Raw genomic sequence first — 19,609 nt, forward strand, 5'->3', positions numbered from 1 at the left:
ATGATTGTTCAAGAGAAGTAGTAATGCGTTTCACTCTTGAAGAAGAATTGGGTGATTATGTTGAGAAGAAGATCGCTCCAATTCTTCCTCATTTGGGAAAAGAAGCTGCTGATAAGATTGACAAGGATTATCTTCGTCCATTCACAGTTGAATTCGATTTGAAAGCGACTTATCGTTATCCTTTCCCTTGGAGTATAGTGTGTTGGATTGTGATTGGTGTTGTTTTCTACCTTGTGTCTTTGGTTGTGGCTATTTTCTGTACGAAGTTATCAGTCCGTTCTAATTTGACTTCTGGAAAGGTGTCAGCTGTAAAGCGTCTGAAGAAATCTAAGACTGTGAAACAAGAAGAGGAGCGTCTTTTGTAGATATGATTTTGCAGTTCTATTGAAGTTTCTGCATGATTGTTTGTTGATTCATGAATCAAATTGTCAATAAGTCAGTTCTTTGAAGAAACAGATGAACAAACAGAACCGCGGTTTTCAATATGAAAGAGTTGATTCCTTGAATGTACCGAACACCTAAGAAGAGAAACAAGTTAAAAACACTAATCGCATCAGTCGTGTTCTTCATCTTATGCTTTGTGAATGATCACTCCGTTTTTGAACTATAGTATATTGGATATCAGGAGAGATATACGAATTGTGTTGAGCCATCGCTACACATTCTGGATTCTTATGGTGACTATGTCTGTTGATAGTTACTCATTAGATGGTTATTCACTAACAGATCGAAATACTCTAGGGAAAGAGAAATATCTATTGTGGAGTTCTCCTAATATCCTCTGGAATGCTGCTATCACACGGAAGAAGTATCAGTTGGTGCTTACAACAACGATTGGTGATAGTAAAGTTGGTACTGTTGTTATCTGTGAAGGGATAGACTATTGGACCAGATGTTCTAAATGTTCTCCAAATGTTTTCTGGATATCAACAGCAATACTCGTTCAGGGTCGTTATTTATTCTAGATCTCCTGCTGTTCTTTCATTTTGCCGTGATCACAACATTACTGTTATCACATCTTATTTGTAGTACTTAGAGGATTCTTTTAGTAGTAGGGTTAATAGTTATGGAGTTCCATTTGTCCGTTACTTTTTAGTTCAAACCAAACTTCTCATTGCAGGTCATTATTATGGTTACATTAACAGTGATATTTTGGTGTCTTCGAAACTCTTTGATCTCCTTATACAATGCGATAATTTGATTCGTCAACAGGTATTACCCTCGAAGGTAGCAATTGGAAGTCGTGTATTTGAAATACCTCTAGAACTTGTTCCTTCTACTCTGTTGAACACATCATACGTTACCGTTGACATGGTGAATAAGGTGGTTGAGTTGATTGTTCAAAATCCGAAAGCTGTCCTTCGGCATCAGCATAGTTCTGTGTGTCACTTCCATTGCCTTTAATTCTTAGGATTATTTCATCTATTCGGAGTCTGTTGATCTTACAAAGATTACAGATATTGTGATTGGAAGAATGCGAGTGGACAATGGTTTGCTACAGTATGTGCGATATCAACATGGATCACTTGTGGATGCAACTAACTTTGTTCCTGCAGCTCATTTGGGAGTTTGTGGGTTTCGTTGTAAGATGACTTCTTCCAAGATACCCTATTTGGATAAGTATTGGAACATATTCTACACACAGTATTTCGTTTGGTTTCGAGGAACTCTACGCCACCCCGATTATCGGTTTTAGTTTTTTATTTCTGTATTTGTTTTTCATTACATGAGAAAGGAGAATGAAGTGTGTTGTATCTGCTTTCAAACGATAACAAGAACGAATGTGTTTGTTACATGATGATCTTCATTAACAGAAATCGGTTCTCCTTCCATGTTTCCATAGCTATTGCTATCATTGTATTGTCCATTGGTTGAAGGTTCGATCTGTTTGTCCCATCTGTCAAGATTTGTAGGAATTTGATATTGCTAATTTACAAGATGCTGGATGTTATTGTTTTCAATTAGAAGTAATGACGACTATAAGATCATCACCATTCGTCCTGACCCCTTGTACTTGGGTCTAGCAATGTGTTTAAATTCACACGTAGAGTGTTCCTCGTGTTATGAGAAAGAAACTGTTTCGTTGGAATATCATCCTCATCTCTTTCTCAATGAAAGAGGTGAATATGAGTGTTCTATCCTCGAAACAAATCGGATTCGAGCGTTATTGGGCCTAAGACCTTTAGAAATCGATGATGAATAACTTGATATTCATTCTCTGTTTCCTATCCAACCAATAATCAAACAAACATGATCTAAAATATATTGGAACGAATCATCTAAAACATAAACATATCGATTACGATTCCAAAAGCAGCAAATCCTACGCAACTCATACATGCCGACTAATGTGACAGACCGCTAGTAGCACCTACCATGGGACCCTTTTTTGCTCCAAACGCAAGACCAGCTCCACAACCAGCTAAGGCATTTGTCCATATTGACTTTGTTCCAAGTATCCGTTCTGTAACACACTCCAATGCCGTATAAACACCTATGGTTTCAAGCATAACCCAAACCAACCTCCAAACAGTGCCATACTACGAGCAGTACTCTTTCCTTTAAGATAGGTGAAGCGCATTGACTTCTTAAACTATGACTAAACACATTGCATCTCAGCTACTTCACTTCCAACAGATGCTTTTCCAGGCTCAACAATAGGACCACTTGCATTCATCATTGGTGTGGACATTTGACTAAACGAACCCATGAAGAAACCAAAGACTCCACCCATTGCAGCCGCTATATTTCAATTTAATTCAACAGAGAAACCCATAATACCACCAGTCACAAACTTGATGAAACAGGAATTGTTGATTTCTCCAATATTTGAAGGCATCATAACGAGTTCATTGCTTCTATAGTTGATTGAAAAAGAAAGCAGTCACTTTACGGGAGGATTAATGAGAAATTGGAATGACTCCTTATTTGGGACCGTATCTATCATAGGAAAGGGTCCAGTATTAGGCTTCTTCTTCTGGAGCAGTTTCTCGAGTTCCTGCGGATCTGTTTCCATGGAAAATGGCAAAAAAGTGAAGGGTCGAAACTCTTTCATTTCTTATCAAGCAACGGAGGATGGATTCACACAGAGAGGCATCACTCCATGGTTTAGCAAAAGAGAATAATGTAGAGGAGATGGTCAAGTTATTGACAAGCAGGGAGAATCTCAATGCCAAAGATAAGTTGAAACGGTAGCTTTGGATTCCCTTGTTTACAATAGAACACCGTTACACATGGCATGCTATTTCGGAAGTCTTGATGCTGCTCGGCTTCTTATCCAATATGGAGCTAATGTAAATGCTTTAGCACAAGATAATGTTCGTCCTTTGGGATTTGCTGTGATGAAGAATCATATTGATATTGTTATGTTTCTTACTTCTATTCTGATTCTGTAGGTTCGATTATTATTGTCCAACGGTGCAGTATCAGGAATCAATGCTGTCTTTCAAAAGAATGATATCAGTTGTCTTCATATAGCGGCTAAGAATGGAAACACAGAAATGGTAAAACTCCTTTTAGAGAATGGTAGTAATCCGAACCAACGATCTAAGGGAAACAAACTAGCCAGTGATGAAACAGATAATGAAGAAGTACTTCTGAATAGGAAATATGATTTTGTAGATACGAAAGATAATCGAAGAGGCACGGGAAAAATGGAATGCTGAGAAGAAGCGGAAGAGTAACGAAAGGCGCCGGCTTGTGGGTGAAAGTTGAGTGATCGATTTGTAGAGACAAAGAAAGGAAATGAATGAAGACGAAGAAGATCCAAAGGTGGTTCTTCTACCATCGAAAAGAGAAAATGAAGATGAAGATACTCGAAAGCCTGTACCAAAGAAGTTGGATCTCAAGAAACTTGCATTTATGCTTGATGAAGATGAATAAATGGAGTACTCAAGTTTCTTGTTTTATATTGGAATTATTCTAGTATTCGTTTGTTATACATACCATTTACTATTCTTGTGTATTAACAACTATACTATGATTATAATCACCAATGATTAGTCCTGTCATACTTCTATTATATATCAGTATTCGCTAGTATCAATTAATTTCTATTGATTGGCTTGAATTCGACTATGTCTGAAATTAACCAATCAACTCCTTCATTTTGTGTCATTAGAATCTGGTTTTATCTTTGTTTTCCTGGCTTGTTCATTTTTTATTTCGATAACGAAGAATGGCTCGTACTAAGCAAACTGCCAGAAAGAGCACAGGAGGAAAGGTCCCTCGTAAACAATTGGCTACCAAGGCTGCTCGTAAGTCTGCACCCACCGCTGGAGCTGTGAAGAAGCCCCATCGTTATAGACCCGGAACTGTGGCTCTCCGTGAGATTCGCAAGTATCAGAAGAGTACCGAGCTTCTGATCCGTAAGCTCCCTTTCCAGAGATTGGTGCGTGAGGTTGCACAAGACTTCAAGAACGATCTTCGTTTCCAGAGTTCTGCTGTGATGGCTCTTCAGGAGGCTGCTGAGGCTTACCTTGTTTCTCTGTTCGAGGATACAAACTTGTGTGCTATTCATGCTAAGCGTGTGACGATTATGCCTCGTGATATGCAGCTTGCTCGTCGTATTCGTAACGAGAAGTAAGCAAAGTTCGTGTATTTATTAATACAATGGCTTTCTGTTTGTTCATATTCACTCTCACTGTTTGAAGATGTTGGGAGCGATACAGAGAAGAGGAATTAATGGACGATTATGCAATAGGGTGTATGCGCTAACGCGCCAATTCTCAATCCTTGAAAACAAGCTGGCTTTCATCGATACCCTTGGAGAGGAAGTGGATAGAAATGGTTTGCTTCTTCCTCCTGTGGGATCACTTGTGAGTTATTCTACTCAGCGTCAATATCGAGTTGGTGTCTATTGTGGAAAGAAGAATATCGATGGGTTACAGAAACTACAAATTCGGAACGAACATGACTGTATTCATGATGTATTTGCGTTTGTCTCCTTTTATGTAGATTGGTATTGGTTCTCTTAATAGTTTGCTTTCTCTCCCACTGGCTCTTCCGTCTTCGTTTTCTGCTGCTGACATTGAGTCGATCGAAAACGATATTAATACATTGTACAGATCATCAAAGTTACCAATGGAACGTATTTATAACAAGTTTTGTGGATATGCCCGGTTCAATGTCCAACAAGTTCTCCCGTATGTTCCAGCAAAGTGGAAATCACAGTATTCTGATATTGTTCTAATTGGTGTCGTTGATAGAGTGCCTCTTAGGTTTTTGGTTGATGACTAGTTCCTCCGGAACAACTGTCAGTATGTAGAAAAGATGAAAAATGATTGGACGAAGTACAACGAGTATCGATGTCAGCCAAAGCAATTCTTAAGTTTGCTAAAATCGAACTATGCTCTTGCAATGGAAGTTAACTCGATATTTCAGAATCGATATGGTATTGATTCAAAGGAGTGTGATTCTTTTGTTAACGATTTTCGTGCTGTTGTTAATGGATGACTGACTGATTTGTAGTTGAACAAAGAGAATCCAGAAGAAATCCAACAGTTTATATCTTCTCATCGTCGCCTTGTGAACGCATTGATCATCCTTGCAAATGTATTTTCTCCTTCTGAAGAAAATGTAACGGATTTTGCTCTAATTCGAGATCATGTGCTTCTCCCATTGTATGGCCAAAAGGAGGATTCTTCTTCTCATTATACTCTTCAATCACGGGAAATGGTTCAATTCAAAGTAATGTTTATAATTATTGAATCATAATTAGTGTGGTGATGTGTTGCGCGAATTGAAACTTCTCAAACCATATTATCCACCACAGTTCCTTATTGATAGTAAATGTGGCTATACAGATTTCACACCGTCATGTCTCACTTCAGCAAAGCGGATTCTTGATACATTCTTTTATAAGGAGGTGGGGAAAGAAGATGAAGCATGGGATCTGATCGATGATTATGCTGATAGTCGAAGCGAGTTCTCACAATTAGCTGTTGCTATAGACAGCATCTCTGTGATTACAAATTGTTCTTCTCATGAAATAGACATCAGAAGTTGATGACAGTATCTCTGTGATCAATGATCATACAGTTGCTGTTCATATAGCTGATCCAACATCATTCATTCCACTCAATTCTGAACTTGATTATAATGCTTCTTTGCGTTCAGTTACGTATTACTATCCTAATCGAGGTATTGCTGTGTCTCTCTCTTCAGTATAGTATATCCACTATATCCATGGGACATTGCTACTGCTTGTTCTCTGAGTACAACTCAATTTGCTGATGTTCGTCCTGATAGTCGGTATTCTCATCAGTCACTTCAATCGTCGGAGGGAGCTCCTACGACTCCTCGTCCTCGTGCTCTGACACTAATTATCTCCTTTCAAGAAGATGGTTCTATCAATGATTTCTCTGTTCGATGTACAACTCTTCAAAGACCTATTCGACTCACATATGAAGAAGTTGAACAACTATTGAAGATCAAAGAGAACCATCCTTCTCGTTCGTTCCACTGTTCCTCCTCTCCATCGTTTGATCTTCCATTTCAACCTCTTCTCAATCCTCAGCGTTCAGCAGAGAGTGTAATAACTCGACAGACCTCTCCTTCAAATGCAACACTCATCGGGTTTCAACAACCTTCCACTCCTTTTATCGATTCCAATTCTGTGATTCATCGAGTCTCTTCATGTTGTTCCCAGGAAGATCTACTTCATACTCTTCACTCTCTCCAGCGTCTGGCTCACATCCGAAGACGATATCGTGAACAACGAGGGTGTATCGATTTCTCCTTTTCTGAAGCTCGATTCCATATCGTAGAGTCTTCCGTTGAAGGAACTATTGAGAGTAATTCGTGTAGCATGGAAGTATTTCTCCTTCATTCGAGTAATTGCTAGTCTGAACAGCTTGTAATGGAGATGATGGTTGCTGCAGGAGAAGTAATCGGGCTCTTGGGTAAAGACAATGTATGTTCAGGTATCTACTGTTATCATAGAATATCCCGTTCCCATATCGTTCTCATCCATACAATGTTCTTCTTCCAGCAGATCAGATGAGTCAACGACATATCCACAATTTATCCTATTTTTGATACCTTCACTTCACTATTTAGTGCACCAATCACGTATCCTCTGCTGATGCATAGCTGGGAACAACTCATTCGTTGCCTGCCATCAAGAATCACGACTACTGCGGAACCTCATAGTGGTTTGGGAATTGAAGCCTATGTCCAAGTGACATCGCCTCTACGTCGTTACAACGATTGTCTTGTTCACCGCCAGTTGAAAGCATTTGCTCATCATCAACCACTTCCTTATAATGAAGAGGTTATGCAGATGGTTGGAACAAGATGTTTCTCATTGGAGAAAGCCTCTACCAAATTCGAAGATAGCTGGAATCGATACATCATTCTGCAGAAAATGAAAGAGGTATTGAAAGAACGGGGAAAGTTGGAACTGTATGGAACTGTCCTCGATGTTACGTTGAGAGGGTATTTGTGAATTGATGGATGAATGGTAGAATGAACTCGGTGATCTGTGGGATTGTTCTGAATGATCTGGGTATCCGGTTTAATGTGTCTTCTGCATCTATCCCACAGAAAGGAGAGAATGTGAAAGTGTCGATTGAAGATGTCCTTGTTGATAATCTACGTATCAAAGCTAGTTTGACAGAAAAGTGGTATACAGATGATTACCATGATTATTCAAGAGTCCTTTAGAGAGAAAACTGTTTGTTACGATCATCTGTATAGTGGTTCTATGATAGCTAAGTAATTGTATTATCTCAAATAGAGTCTATCTTTGTAGTAAAAGAAGTGAATCTATATTTATCATGTCCTCTACAGATACTATAATGAATATTGTTCTCGTATCCTGTGAGTTTGGTGTGTCTCATTGGTAGTCAGAGAGTGACTATGCAACTGTAAAAGATATGTCCCCGCCAATTATTGAATACAATTTCAGGTTTGGCTGGGTGTTAGGGTTGTGATTGTGTAGTTGGGACGATACTGGGATGAAACTGGCAGATCTTTGGACAGCATTTGAGATTGCTTTCTGTGAAAAGAAAGCAGCTGTAGGATTGTTGGTTGGATACTTGAACAACTAGATGTGTCAAGATGAACTATATTTATTTATCGATCTATTCGTCGAGGTCTATCAGTACTGGAAACCAACAGAATGTGCTGAGGATACGTTCTACAATACAGAAACAAGAAATGTTATTGGAGAGTACAAGCATTGCATTGCAAACGAGGCTCTACAATCTTTAGGTCATCCATTCCGCTTCATTCGTGGTCTAATCACAGTAATCGTTATTAGTAATAATAAATAATAGTGGCTGAAATGTATGATGAGTGAGAATAAGGAAATTCGAGATGTTCATAAGATTGAGAATACTCTAGAGATTTTGACGCGATCTCCCCATAATCGGTTTTTCCTCATGTTTGGATTTATAAATAGTGTTCTTCTTCGATATAATCATTTTGAAGAGATTCTTCTCAAATGGTTGGGAGAGTGTTCAAAGACCATTACTGCTATTGCTACAGGTGAGGCCATAAGTCTCGAGGATGCTTATCTTTCTCTCTGTAACATCATGCATATCATATATAACTTCATGCCTACACTGGAGACTTGTTCTTGGTTCACATTGAAAGGGGCTTTCTCTGAACAAGCCTCGAACTTGCTTTCCAATATTAATCATATTTTTGGCTCCTTAGTTTGGTATGTATGGAATGGGAGTTTCATTCATAGTATGTCATTGGCTGGTCATGAAGAATGTGTGATTGATTACAGTTGGGAAATGACAGTAATTACATGCAAGCTGAAGGAACTCATTGCTAATCATAGTATGCCAAAGAAATGGGTTGTGTTGCTCCATCAATATATCCTGATTACTGCCAACAACATTCCGTTTCTTCAGTCTTCTACACGTGCTGATCGTGTGCTTCGTTTGTTAACTCAAACTTGTGAGGGTGCTGGACAATGGCTCTTTGGAAAGATGCCTGCAACTGCTTTAGAAGAAGAAGAACTTATGACGCTAAACGTGGATATGATGATATTGTTGCTGAATGTTTGCAATGGAAGTGATGCTATTCGTATTGAAGCATATCATTGTGGTTGTTATGTGCTTGTCAATACTATATCCTTGATTATGAGGAATGATAGATTTCTTAATCACACGTCTTAGTGTATCTGATGCGGATAGCTTTGCAGCACGGAGAAGTGTCTATTGTTGGATCCACTACGAATTCATTGATCACTATCGAAGTACCCCGTTCCTATCAGATGCTTGAAGATGGTGTAGCCAAACTGACACCAGAACTCTTCCGTCAAAAGTCGACAGTTACTACTCCTCATTGGAATCTATCAGAGGAAGCTCATAAGTTGCATCTTGAGGGTATAGCCGAGAGTTCATTGGATGTATTGACTCGATTCATGATTCGGAATATAATCTCCTGGGATGTATCATCTTCATTCTGTCTTCATTTGTAGGGACCAATTCGTGTGGTCAATAAGGAATTCTTTGAGCAGTTCCTTCAAACATTCCAGAACATTGAAGTGTTTGATCCGTCAGCAAGGTTTGTCCTTCATTTGTCTTTCATTCAAAGACTTGTTGCTCAGTTCATTCTCTTGGAAGTACTTCGTACAATCTGTCGTGAAGAACCATCGTTATATCGCTTCTGTATGGATAAACATTTGATTAGTACTCTTCTCTCTGCCAAGTTCTTGATCCCACTCGATAGTACTCATTTCACTTGTAGTACTGATGATTCTATGGAGAGATGTGTGAATGAAAAAGCAAGTGACTTAGATCGGGTTTGTATCTTTGGTAATAATTGAACATTGAAATGAAAGTTAGTCCGTGAAGCAATCCTTGATTTGATCTTTGATCTGTTACGTCATTCAGAAGAGAGTACTTATTTGTATGAGCTTTCAACGCTTCTTCAAGCAATGGCAGCTGATTCATTTGATGAGCTCTTCATTATAAGCGTTGTTCTTCATTCATTCTCTCATATTTAGGTGTGTAACCGTCTTCAAACCCTCGTAGTGAATCATCCTGATACTATCAAAGCGGTGTCTCTTCCTCAATACCTTCTTTATCTTCTTTTTGCTCGAAACCGGGATTCTCCTCTCAACTGGCCATCAAAATATGCTATGCTTCAGCTCCTCGATATGATCTTCAATTCATCTCAAGTCGCTATAAATTATATCGTTGCTTCAGATCTCAGACTCAATGGATCAGTTCTGAATACTGTTGAATATTACTTCAGTCTTGTGGATAGTTCACATACTCACGCTCTGGGAATTGCTCTCATTCTTCTTCTTGTCCGAACAGCTACGTCGACACCATCACTTGCATCAGCTTTCGGTCAGATCATGAACATTTTCATAAAGTATATGTTAGCTTGACTAATCACTTCTAGTCTGGGAACCTCTCTTTCACGTGTCCATCAATCGGTGTTCACTGAAATGAGTACCAGACTTACTCACAGTCTCTTCAATATTATTGACTATATCTTACTGGAAACATGCCATTCAGAACCTGAAGTGACACGTTCTCGTCAAAATATGTTGTGTAAGACAAATATATCCTATTTTGGTATATCCAAAAGAAGTTCCTTTATTTGCACTTTGTAATTCATTGTTTCTCTATTGTGGCTACCACAGAACCCAAGTACGTCTGTGTTGATGACTTCAATGTAGTGAATATTCCTTCTCGGTTGTTCGTCACATGCTGTTCACAGTGTATCTGATGCTTCACAACAACCCTGAGTACTATGAAGAGTTCCGTCACACAGTTCAGGATGATCAGTTTATGGTAATGATCATAGCAGAGAATAAGGAGTAGAGTGTGTTGAGTACAGAGAAGCAGGAATGCCAAGAATGGTTGTTAATGGCACTCGTGAACATTCTGACGGATAGAATGTTGCTAGATGAATGGTGTTTGATTGATTCTGATCAGCAGAGAAAGACATTTATTCTGTCAGAGCTTAGAAAGGAGTCAAATACGGTTCTTTCTACTAGTTTCCAGGATATTCTTAAACAGGAGGAAGTGATGGATTCAATTCAAATCAAACGACCAGATTTCCTAAGTATTCTTCTGTTCTTTACCTTGCATTCGAATCCCTCATTACAACGAGACTGCTTGTTATTCCTTCATGGACTATTGATGAGTCATATGAAGCAAGTGAATCTGATTGCTGTAACTTCACCTTCTCTCTCTCTTGTTGATCATCTTCTCACTGATTTAGAGAATTATGCACCTGAAAATGTGGATCTTGTCTTGTCTATTATTGAATGTGTTGCTAAGCACAATATGACTGTCCAGCAGTTGAAGAAGATCTTCCGTCTCCTCCACACCCAAGGAGATCATCGTGCCAAGTATGCTGACTCCATTTTACGGATGTTGAATGCTCTCTATCGGGCTACAGATCGAAGTCGACCTGACCATAGTTATCTCCTCATTCCACCTGCATCTGGAATCCGACTCATGTCGCAAGTGAATGGGAACAAGATCCCAGGAATTCCTCGCTTCCCTGCAGGAGGGTACGCATTATCGATGTGGTTCAATGTTCGTTCTCTGGCCGCAGACTGGATCATGAAGGGAGGTAGGTCTTTAGTGATGTCACGATCAATAGAATTCTCAGTACCTCATCTCTTATCGGTGATCGATTCTCGTTCTAGTCTGTTCCTTGTTATTCAGAATGCATCCATGGTCGTAAAGTACTATCAAGATGGAAAGGAAGTGGCTGTTTGTGATACGAATCTTCCAGTCTCAGAGAACCGCTGGTATCATCTTGTTCTTTCTCATATCTTCAATCGTGTGGATCGTTCTCGTTCTACTCTCTCTCTTGCTTTGGATGGAATGTGTAATTTTGAATGTTCCTATCCTTATCCTGTATTTGAGAATAATCCTCAAGTGTTCATAGGAACACGTGGTGTGGATCTTCCTTATACTAATTTGCCTACTGCTTATACTGAGTTAGCAGGAGAGATTGGTACAGTGTATCTGTTCAACAAACCATTGAATAAGGAGCAGGTTTATGGAATGTATCTTCTTGGATCGAATTACATGTATAACTTTGAGAATATTGAAATTGAACATCGTACTGTGTTTGAGCAAGATTTGGTAACAGAAAAGGATCGTATTACTGTGAGAATGTTATGTGATGGTTCACTCACTTCATCGTTACTTGTCAATCTCTCTGCATGTGTTCAAGATAAGGATAAGAAGGCTGTCTTGGATAATACACCTCCTCGTTATCGTATGATGAAGTGGGGACCTGTTAGCAAGGATAACAAGGATGGATTGGCTGTAGCTGTCAATGGTGAATTGTGTACAGGTACATATGTCTGCTCAACCAAGCAGATTCCCGCGGTATTAGATTCTCTTGGAGGTATTGCTCTCTTCCTACCGTTGTTAACACAGTTGGATTTGATGGTATCAGGAGTGGAAGATGGAAATTATACCATGGATCCAGAGTTCACAGAAGGTCTGTACTCTTTGTTAAGTGCTGCTATGATGACTTCAAGTTCGCAGCAGTATATTCAAGAACATAGCGTCTTTGAAATTATAGCATACTTGTTACAGCGAGCTACTCCTGTTCATCTTACTGTTTCCTTCTTGGATCGTATCATAGCACTATTGGAATCTCCGAAATTGTCAAAGGATCTTCATAATCAGTTGTTCAAAACATTCTTCCAGAATAGTGCTTTGTGGGTATATTGCCCTGCAGATCTTCAAATTCGTGTGTATGATTATATTCGAGAAGCATTCGTTACAAAGGAGAATGAAGAGATTGTTACATGTATTCGAAGTTATGGAATCAAAGGATTCACAGACACAATTCGTTATTACTATAATGAATTGGAGATTGAGATTAGTGAAGAATTGAATGAAGAGAGAGGTTACTTGAAACAGTGGTTGGTACTAAATGGAGAGTTTGTTCATCCTCTTTCAGGAGAGGTTGTAGCAACATGTCTTCCAGCAGATGAGTGTAAGCATGTCCGAAGTAGTATATTCAATATTCTAAATGAGTTGATTCAAGGTAGAAGATTGAGATAATGAATGAGAAATAGATGATACTCTGTTGACGAATGAGGCATTGTTCAATCTAGTGAATACCATCCTCAGCTGTAGTCGTAATAACAATACCACACTTATGATCGAATTCCTTCAACTTCTGGATCGTATCCTTCAGACTGATGCTCGTTGTCAGAAGTTTATCTCACTCCTGACCGTCTTCAGTCATGTTTCACTGGATCTCACTGGATTCGAAACACCTGAAATACCTTCTCAGACATCCGTAATGCAGGGTTCAGCATTGATGGAGGAACAGAAACCTTCAGAACTGATAACAGAGACTCCTTCCCGTTAGAATGTCTTATTTCATTCACTTCTAGTCAAAGCTGGTATCCTTCCCTTCTTCCTAGCCCTGCTACAGTTAAAACAACCGACTGTCACCACCATCACACTCACTACTCTTGTTCGTCTCATCGTCTTATGTGATCATATGCCTGCATTGTGGTCTGAGCTGGGAGTGAGTCGACAAAACTCTCATGTGATATTGGATTATGTGGCTTCCCAATGTACCCCAGAATTGATAAGTGAGGATCTCATCAAAGATTTGTTCTCTAAAATCACTGGAACCCAACAAATTGAAGAAAATGGTCGAAATTGTGTCATGGCATTATTCCTAGACAATCTTGCCATTCAATCAGGGACGTTATTACCTCTGTTCCTTCAGTTGCTTCCTCTGTTGAACCAAGATATCATTCTTCACTATTACTCTCTTTTCATAGGTTTATTCACAAGTACAGAAATTGGCTCTTTTTTACGTAGATATTAATTCAGCCAGTAATCTGATGCAATTGAGAAGAGTCCCTTGTTGGTGTGTCTATGTGTTTGTTGTGCTGGAACGTGTTCGAGGAACAGAGAAGGATGTGAGTGAGCAACTGTGGGGTCAGTTGCAAGGATTACTGTTAGTAGAGGTGTTGAGTCCTCTGGAGAATAGTATGTATGTGACAGCAACAGATGTTGGGAATGAAGATGAGAATCGTCTTCTTGTTTATGAGGTGTTTAGAGCTATTCGAGACTATGATCAGAATGTACCCAAAACCAGAGTATATGAGAAGGGTTTGTTGGCTGATTTCTTCGTCTCGGTATGTAATCGATTGTTTGTTATTCTTGGAATGCCTGGAGATAAGGTTAATTTGATAAATTGAATTGAGATATAGTCTTCTATTGTTCATAAGATTGCTGTGTATATTCGAGTATTCAGTGATATTCTCATTTCATGGATCCAGTATCCAGAGGATGAAGATGGTAGGTCTCACGAGGGAGTTTGATTGTAGAATTGGAAGTAGATCGTAATCATTACTATTGGCAACTCATCACTCCTCTTCATACTGTGATAACCTCAATATTGGAGACAGTTTCACAGCAGGCACTTCCTGTTCAGACAAGTCTCTTGGATCTAACGAAGGAGTATGTGACTCTGGACCTGTCAATTCTGTTAACCCATTTCGCTCGTTACAATGTTATCATTAACGATCATTGTGCAGGTATGGAGGATGCGACTCCTCTCTCAACACCGACCGAGAATCCAACTGTTGATTCTCTGTTGGGTCATGCTACAGCACCATCCCCATTGGATGATCTGTTGGGTGGCGTAGCTCCTACCACAATTCCATTCAATGGTATGCCGATGGCTCCGTCAACCACTCCTACATCCGAAGGTGTGTTGGATGTATCTCCACTATTGGAAGAGAAGTATCATCCTTTGTATTCTGAAGCCATTCAGATTGCAAAGCAGATTAAGCTGGTTGTTCAGAGTCTAATGTTCCCTCATAAGAATCTTGCTTATCTTTCTCGTCTCAATGATTGTGTGCGAACAATTCAGACGGAAGTAAGAATGATTGATCGAAATAATCCCAGAGTTCGTTGAATATGGCTGACAATTTGAAGGCAACGATAACAGAGATCTGTAGTGAAATACTGAAAGATATTGAGACTCGAGCTCGCGAGATTCTCAAAGAATTGGATGAAAACAAGCCCAAATTGAAGTGGATAATGACTGGCAAACAGAAACAGCAGTCAGCAAGAAATGAAGAATTGAGTAGAGAACGTATGTGAGAACAAAGCGAATGATTGATAGTGAATGAGTTGTTACTTCTACCATCTAGCAATTGGGCTGAGAAGAATGTGCACTTGGTAAAAGCATTGTCTCTTCTTGTAGAGAATGATGGTTCTTCATTCCTTCTGGATCTACCAGCTTTACGAGTTCGTGTTGAAGAGGCCTTCAATCAGTCTCCTCATTATATCATTCTCAATGATCATGTGCGAGCAGTGATCGAGGCTGCGATTGGTTATGTGTTGAAGCAGGAGAGAAACTATGAAACAGAGTGTTTGCGAAGTGGTTCTCATAAGTACTGGAGACATCATCAGATCATTATCAAGCAGTGGGGTGAGATTGTCGAGTCACTTGTTCATGAAAGAGGTTCATGGGGTGAACTTCAAGATGTGGAGGGGTATGAATTGAAATCGAGTATTATATATAGGATTCTTACATTGATCCCCTGTTGTAATGCATTGGATATGCATAAGATTTTGATTGCTGATCCTAAGGGAACAACTCATCCGGAAGCCTCTGTATGGAAGAATGAGGAAGGTACGGAAGAGGAACCTGAACCAGAAATGAAGCTCCGTTTATCATCACTGATGCGCAGTTCTGTGGACGATGAGTTGGATGAGAAGCAGCGAAAGGAATTGGAGCAAGAACTTCAAATCACTGGAGTTCCAAAGAAGGTGCTTCGTACCTGGGAATGTGAGTTGGTGATTCCGATGCTGGCAGTGAGAGGTCAATTGGAACTCACAGCATCCACACTTTCGTTCACAATGAATCCTGATTTTGAAGCTCAATTCAAAGAACAAGTGGCTAAGCAAGATGCTCAACGTGCCGTGAAGAAGATGGAAGGAGTGAACAAGTATACAATGTTGAAGCTGCCTGAGAATCGTATCTGGAAGCTCACCGAACTAACTCATGAAGAATACCGTCTCTATTCAGTAGGTCTGATGGAATGATGTAAGAACTAGTTCCGAGATGTTGCTGTTGAGCTGTTCTTCCAGGATGGAACTTCTTCATTCTTCTCTTTCAAGTCCTCATTCAGTCGGAATGAGTTCCACACAACACTCCGTCAACAGAAGACCCCCAATCTCACGGAGTTCCTGGGTGCTACTGCAGCAGAACGATATATGAAGGATGACTGCACACGTCGCTGGCTCCATCGAGAGATATCAAGCTTTGAGTATCTGATGCGATTGAATCGACTGGCAGGTCGTACATATAATGATCTCTCCCAATACTATGTTTTCCCGTGGGTAATTGCAGACTATACAAGTGAGACAATTGATCTGCGCAATCCAAAGATTTACCGTGATTTCCGCTATCCTATGGGAGCACAATTGGATTATCGTCGTGAGGCCTTATTGGTGAGTGATAAAGAATATGATAAGGAATAGGAGAAGTTTAAGGTGATGAAGGAGAACTTCCGAACTCGGTCAACAGATATTGATGATCCCATCGGTATTTTGTGTCCTCCCCCGCGGTTCTTCTCTACTCATTATAGTAACAGTGCAAGTGTCTTGTGGTATCTGATTCGTTTGGAGCCATATACCAGTCTTCATATCTTCTTGCAGGATGGTAAGTTTGACCGTCCAGATCGTCAATTCTGGAGTCTTCCTAACACTTACAATGGTTGTACTACGAATGATGGAGATGTGAAAGAGTTGATCCCAGAGTTCTTCTATTTGCCAGAAATCCTAAAGAATTCCAACAAGTAAGTATTGAGAAGGGATATGAGAACTAGGATCAATTTGGGTGTACGTCAAGATGCTGTGAGTCCTATTGAAGATGTATTGCTTCCACCATGGGCAAAGACTCCTGAAGAGTTTGTAAGAATCAATCGTGATGCTCTTGAGAGTGAATATGTAAGTCAGCACTTGGGTGAGTGGATTGATCTTGTGTTTGGATGTAAGCAACAAGGAATTGAGGCTGAAGCTGCTTATAATATCTTCTCTCATGTCTCGTACTATAAGAAGTTGGATATGGAACAGTTGCTTCGAGTGGATCGTGCTCGATTTGATGAAGCTACTTCAATGGTTGAGAACTTTGGTCAAACACCTCTTCAACTCTTCAGTACGCCTCATAAGGAACGTCGTCCTCTCATTCCTCAACCGCCACTTCCCTTGTTCTCCTATCGAGATTGGTTGACATCGTTTGGAAACCAGCATCTTGGAGCTGGAACCTGCGTTGGTGAGAATGCATTCAAAACCCAGAGTCTTGGTGTGTACAAAACGAATATCCACTTGTCCTCTCCGGTAATGGCTTTGCAATCTTCTCATGCTGCCAATGCTGTGTTAGCTCTCGGTTTGAACCGTGCATTAGCAGTGAATCCGGTGAGGAATGGAGGTTTGTCTCCATTTGATATAGTCGCAGATTCCAGACTGAAGAACAATGCCTGTTCAATTATTGGTGAACCATTCAGTCCGCAGTTGACATTGGATCAAGGATCGCTTGCTGGTGATCAGTTGGTGGCAATGATGCACAATCGGCCATATGTGTGTTTAGCTGGTAGTTGGGACAATGCTTTGAAGATTGTGAATGTGACAACAGGAGCTGTAGTATTGAGTGTAGCGAGTGGTCAAGACGTTGTGACTTGTGTATGCGTATCTGCTGATGATTCCCTTGTGATCACAGGATCGTTTGATAATTCTGTGGTTGTGTACCATCTGGATTACGCTTCTGGTAGTCCTCGTTTGGTAGATAGGAAAGTGTTGTTTGGACATGACGGTGCTGTGACTTGTGTAGCTGTGAATAAGGAGATGGGACTATTGTGTTCTGGTAGTCAGGATGGTACCTTGATTCTGTATTCTCTTGCCAATTTGCAGTATTTAAGAACGATCTATGATGCTGAATATGATAAGAAGTTTTCTTCGATTCCCGCGGTGAGTTGGTGTGATATTACGAATGAAGGTAATTTGATTTGGTATTCTCAATTGGACTTCAAGTTCCATTTGTATTCGTTACTAGGAGAGAAGTTGTTTGAGAAAGAGATGAACAGTCAGTTGAATACAATATGTTTGAGCAATGATCGTGAATATGTGTTGGCTGCAGGAGATAAGATCACATTCTTCTTGATGCGATTGGTAGACTTTACTGTGGTTGCTGGTGTGACTGAAGAGCATTATGGAGGTGAAGGTCGTCCTGCTTCGTTCCTTCAGGTAAGTGTAGTGAATAGAGATAATGATTAGACACCGAACCTTCATCTGAGTGTACGTACTCTTCGTGTATCTCCCGAAGAACATTTCGTCTACTTGGGTCTGGAGAATGGTGATGTATACGTTGTTGCAGCTAAGACTTAAGACTATAATGTGTTTCTTACAAACATTCAAAAGAGGATGTAACGCAATATCAATATAATTTATTGTACTCAGATAATCTTCTATTGGAGCATCAGGAGTATTGTTAAACCAGTCAACTACACTTTGGTAGTACTGACCAATATTTGGATCCGTGCTCATCAATTCATCGAGACGTTCTTTCAACTCATTTATCTTTTGTGAACAAAGGTTCCGGCTCTGTAAGCGATCATTGTTCTTCATCATCGCTTGTGTTTCCTTGCGTTCTTTGGCTGTCGATCCTCGATTCTTTAATATTGTAGGTCTAGCTGGAACATTGTTACAGAAGGCTTTGAAGGATACTTGACAGAAAGGATCTACTGTCACTGTTAAATCCACTTTCACTTCTCCTTTTGGCTTTCGAGGAATAGTATCAAATACAAGCTGTTGATATTCATCATTCTCAGAGTATTTCATTGAATTACCTTGAGCAATATCAAGTGTGATCATCTCTTGATAATCAACTATTGTCTGATATCGAGTGATCTTCTTGAATGGAAGTCTGGCTCCTTTAGGAACAACAATATCCACTTCATCATTAGGAAGCTTCACAACATACTGCATGGGCGAAATGTCGTGAATATCAACAGTAATCTCATTGGCATAATCAGGAACAACAACACTATTGAACGGATAAGAAGATCGTTCAGACAATGGAATGATATCCGTTTGTATGGTTGAAGGATCCACTGCACTGATAACACCATAAGTAATATCATTCATTCCACAAACCATGTTGTGACCAGCTTTCTGACATACAAAACACATTGCACCTCGAGCTACTGCTTCATCTGGATTGATAGTAGCCTTCACTTCTCGACCACCAAAGAATGAAGTCATTGCATCACGAACAGCAGGAATTCGAGAACTACCTCCTATCATAATCACTTCATCAATATCCTTTGGAATCATTCCTGCTTGGGATAAACAATCCTTCACAACAACTGTGGAGCGTTCGACGAGGTCCTCAGTAGCTAGATTGAAATCTTCTCTTGTGACTCCAATAGTGGACAATTCAATGTTCAAGTCACTCAAATCGATCTCATGGTATTCATTAATAGAGAGACCCAGTTTAGCTTCTTCAGCTTGGGCGCGAAGACTCGCTATCATCTTCTCAGTCAATTCAATTTCACCAACTTCTTCTTTGATAGAATCTAGAAGCCATTCATAAAGACGATTAGTGAAGTCAATTCCACCCAAATGAG

At 39.9% G+C, this 19,609-nt stretch overlaps 6 protein-coding genes across 6 annotated transcripts; 5 read left to right on the forward strand and 1 right to left on the reverse strand.

Moving 5' to 3' along the window:
• Positions 1–683: 683 nt before the first annotated feature.
• JH06_3228 (glycosyl transferase) lies at positions 684–1,696 on the forward strand (the record flags this gene model as incomplete). The annotated part of the gene is made up of 4 exons (XM_014670980.1): positions 684–848; positions 880–1,025; positions 1,056–1,380; positions 1,412–1,696. The coding sequence occupies 4 exons, from the start codon at positions 684–686 to the stop codon at positions 1,694–1,696; spliced, it is 921 nt and encodes a 306-aa protein (XP_014526466.1).
• Positions 1,697–2,279: 583 nt separating this feature from the next.
• JH06_3229 (mitochondrial import inner membrane translocase subunit TIM22) lies at positions 2,280–3,016 on the reverse strand (the record flags this gene model as incomplete). Its single annotated transcript, XM_014670981.1, has 6 exons — positions 2,280–2,345; positions 2,376–2,494; positions 2,524–2,593; positions 2,624–2,742; positions 2,773–2,858; positions 2,889–3,016. The coding sequence occupies 6 exons, from the start codon at positions 3,014–3,016 to the stop codon at positions 2,280–2,282; spliced, it is 588 nt and encodes a 195-aa protein (XP_014526467.1).
• Positions 3,017–3,233: 217 nt separating this feature from the next.
• On the forward strand, positions 3,234–3,882 carry JH06_3230 (ankyrin; the record flags this gene model as incomplete). The annotated part of the gene is made up of 4 exons (XM_014670982.1): positions 3,234–3,362; positions 3,396–3,590; positions 3,622–3,699; positions 3,730–3,882. 4 exons carry the CDS (start codon positions 3,234–3,236, stop codon positions 3,880–3,882), a joined length of 555 nt encoding a protein of 184 aa, XP_014526468.1.
• Positions 3,883–4,177: 295 nt separating this feature from the next.
• JH06_3231 (histone H3) lies at positions 4,178–4,607 on the forward strand (the record flags this gene model as incomplete). Its single annotated transcript, XM_014670983.1, is given in 2 exon segments — positions 4,178–4,581; positions 4,592–4,607. 2 exon segments carry the CDS (start codon positions 4,178–4,180, stop codon positions 4,605–4,607), a joined length of 420 nt encoding a protein of 139 aa, XP_014526469.1.
• A 319-nt stretch (positions 4,608–4,926) lies between these two features.
• On the forward strand, positions 4,927–6,170 carry JH06_3232 (exoribonuclease II; the record flags this gene model as incomplete). Its single annotated transcript, XM_014670984.1, has 6 exons — positions 4,927–4,952; positions 4,980–5,199; positions 5,239–5,442; positions 5,470–5,688; positions 5,720–5,962; positions 5,994–6,170. The coding sequence occupies 6 exons, from the start codon at positions 4,927–4,929 to the stop codon at positions 6,168–6,170; spliced, it is 1,089 nt and encodes a 362-aa protein (XP_014526470.1).
• A 4,944-nt stretch (positions 6,171–11,114) lies between these two features.
• JH06_3233 (neurobeachin-like protein) lies at positions 11,115–18,368 on the forward strand (the record flags this gene model as incomplete). The annotated part of the gene is made up of 14 exons (XM_014670985.1): positions 11,115–11,553; positions 11,584–12,993; positions 13,025–13,318; positions 13,349–13,747; positions 13,788–14,152; positions 14,183–14,270; positions 14,312–14,853; positions 14,883–15,072; positions 15,103–15,475; positions 15,506–16,010; positions 16,041–16,436; positions 16,467–16,783; positions 16,814–18,227; positions 18,258–18,368. 14 exons carry the CDS (start codon positions 11,115–11,117, stop codon positions 18,366–18,368), a joined length of 6,843 nt encoding a protein of 2,280 aa, XP_014526471.1.
• Between the last annotated feature and the right edge of the window lie 1,241 nt (positions 18,369–19,609).

This window comes from Blastocystis sp. subtype 4 (genome assembly GCF_000743755.1).
Source record: "Blastocystis sp. subtype 4 strain WR1 chromosome Unknown seqid_0207, whole genome shotgun sequence".
In the NCBI taxonomy this organism is placed as follows: domain Eukaryota; class Bigyra; order Opalinata; family Blastocystidae; genus Blastocystis; species Blastocystis sp. subtype 4.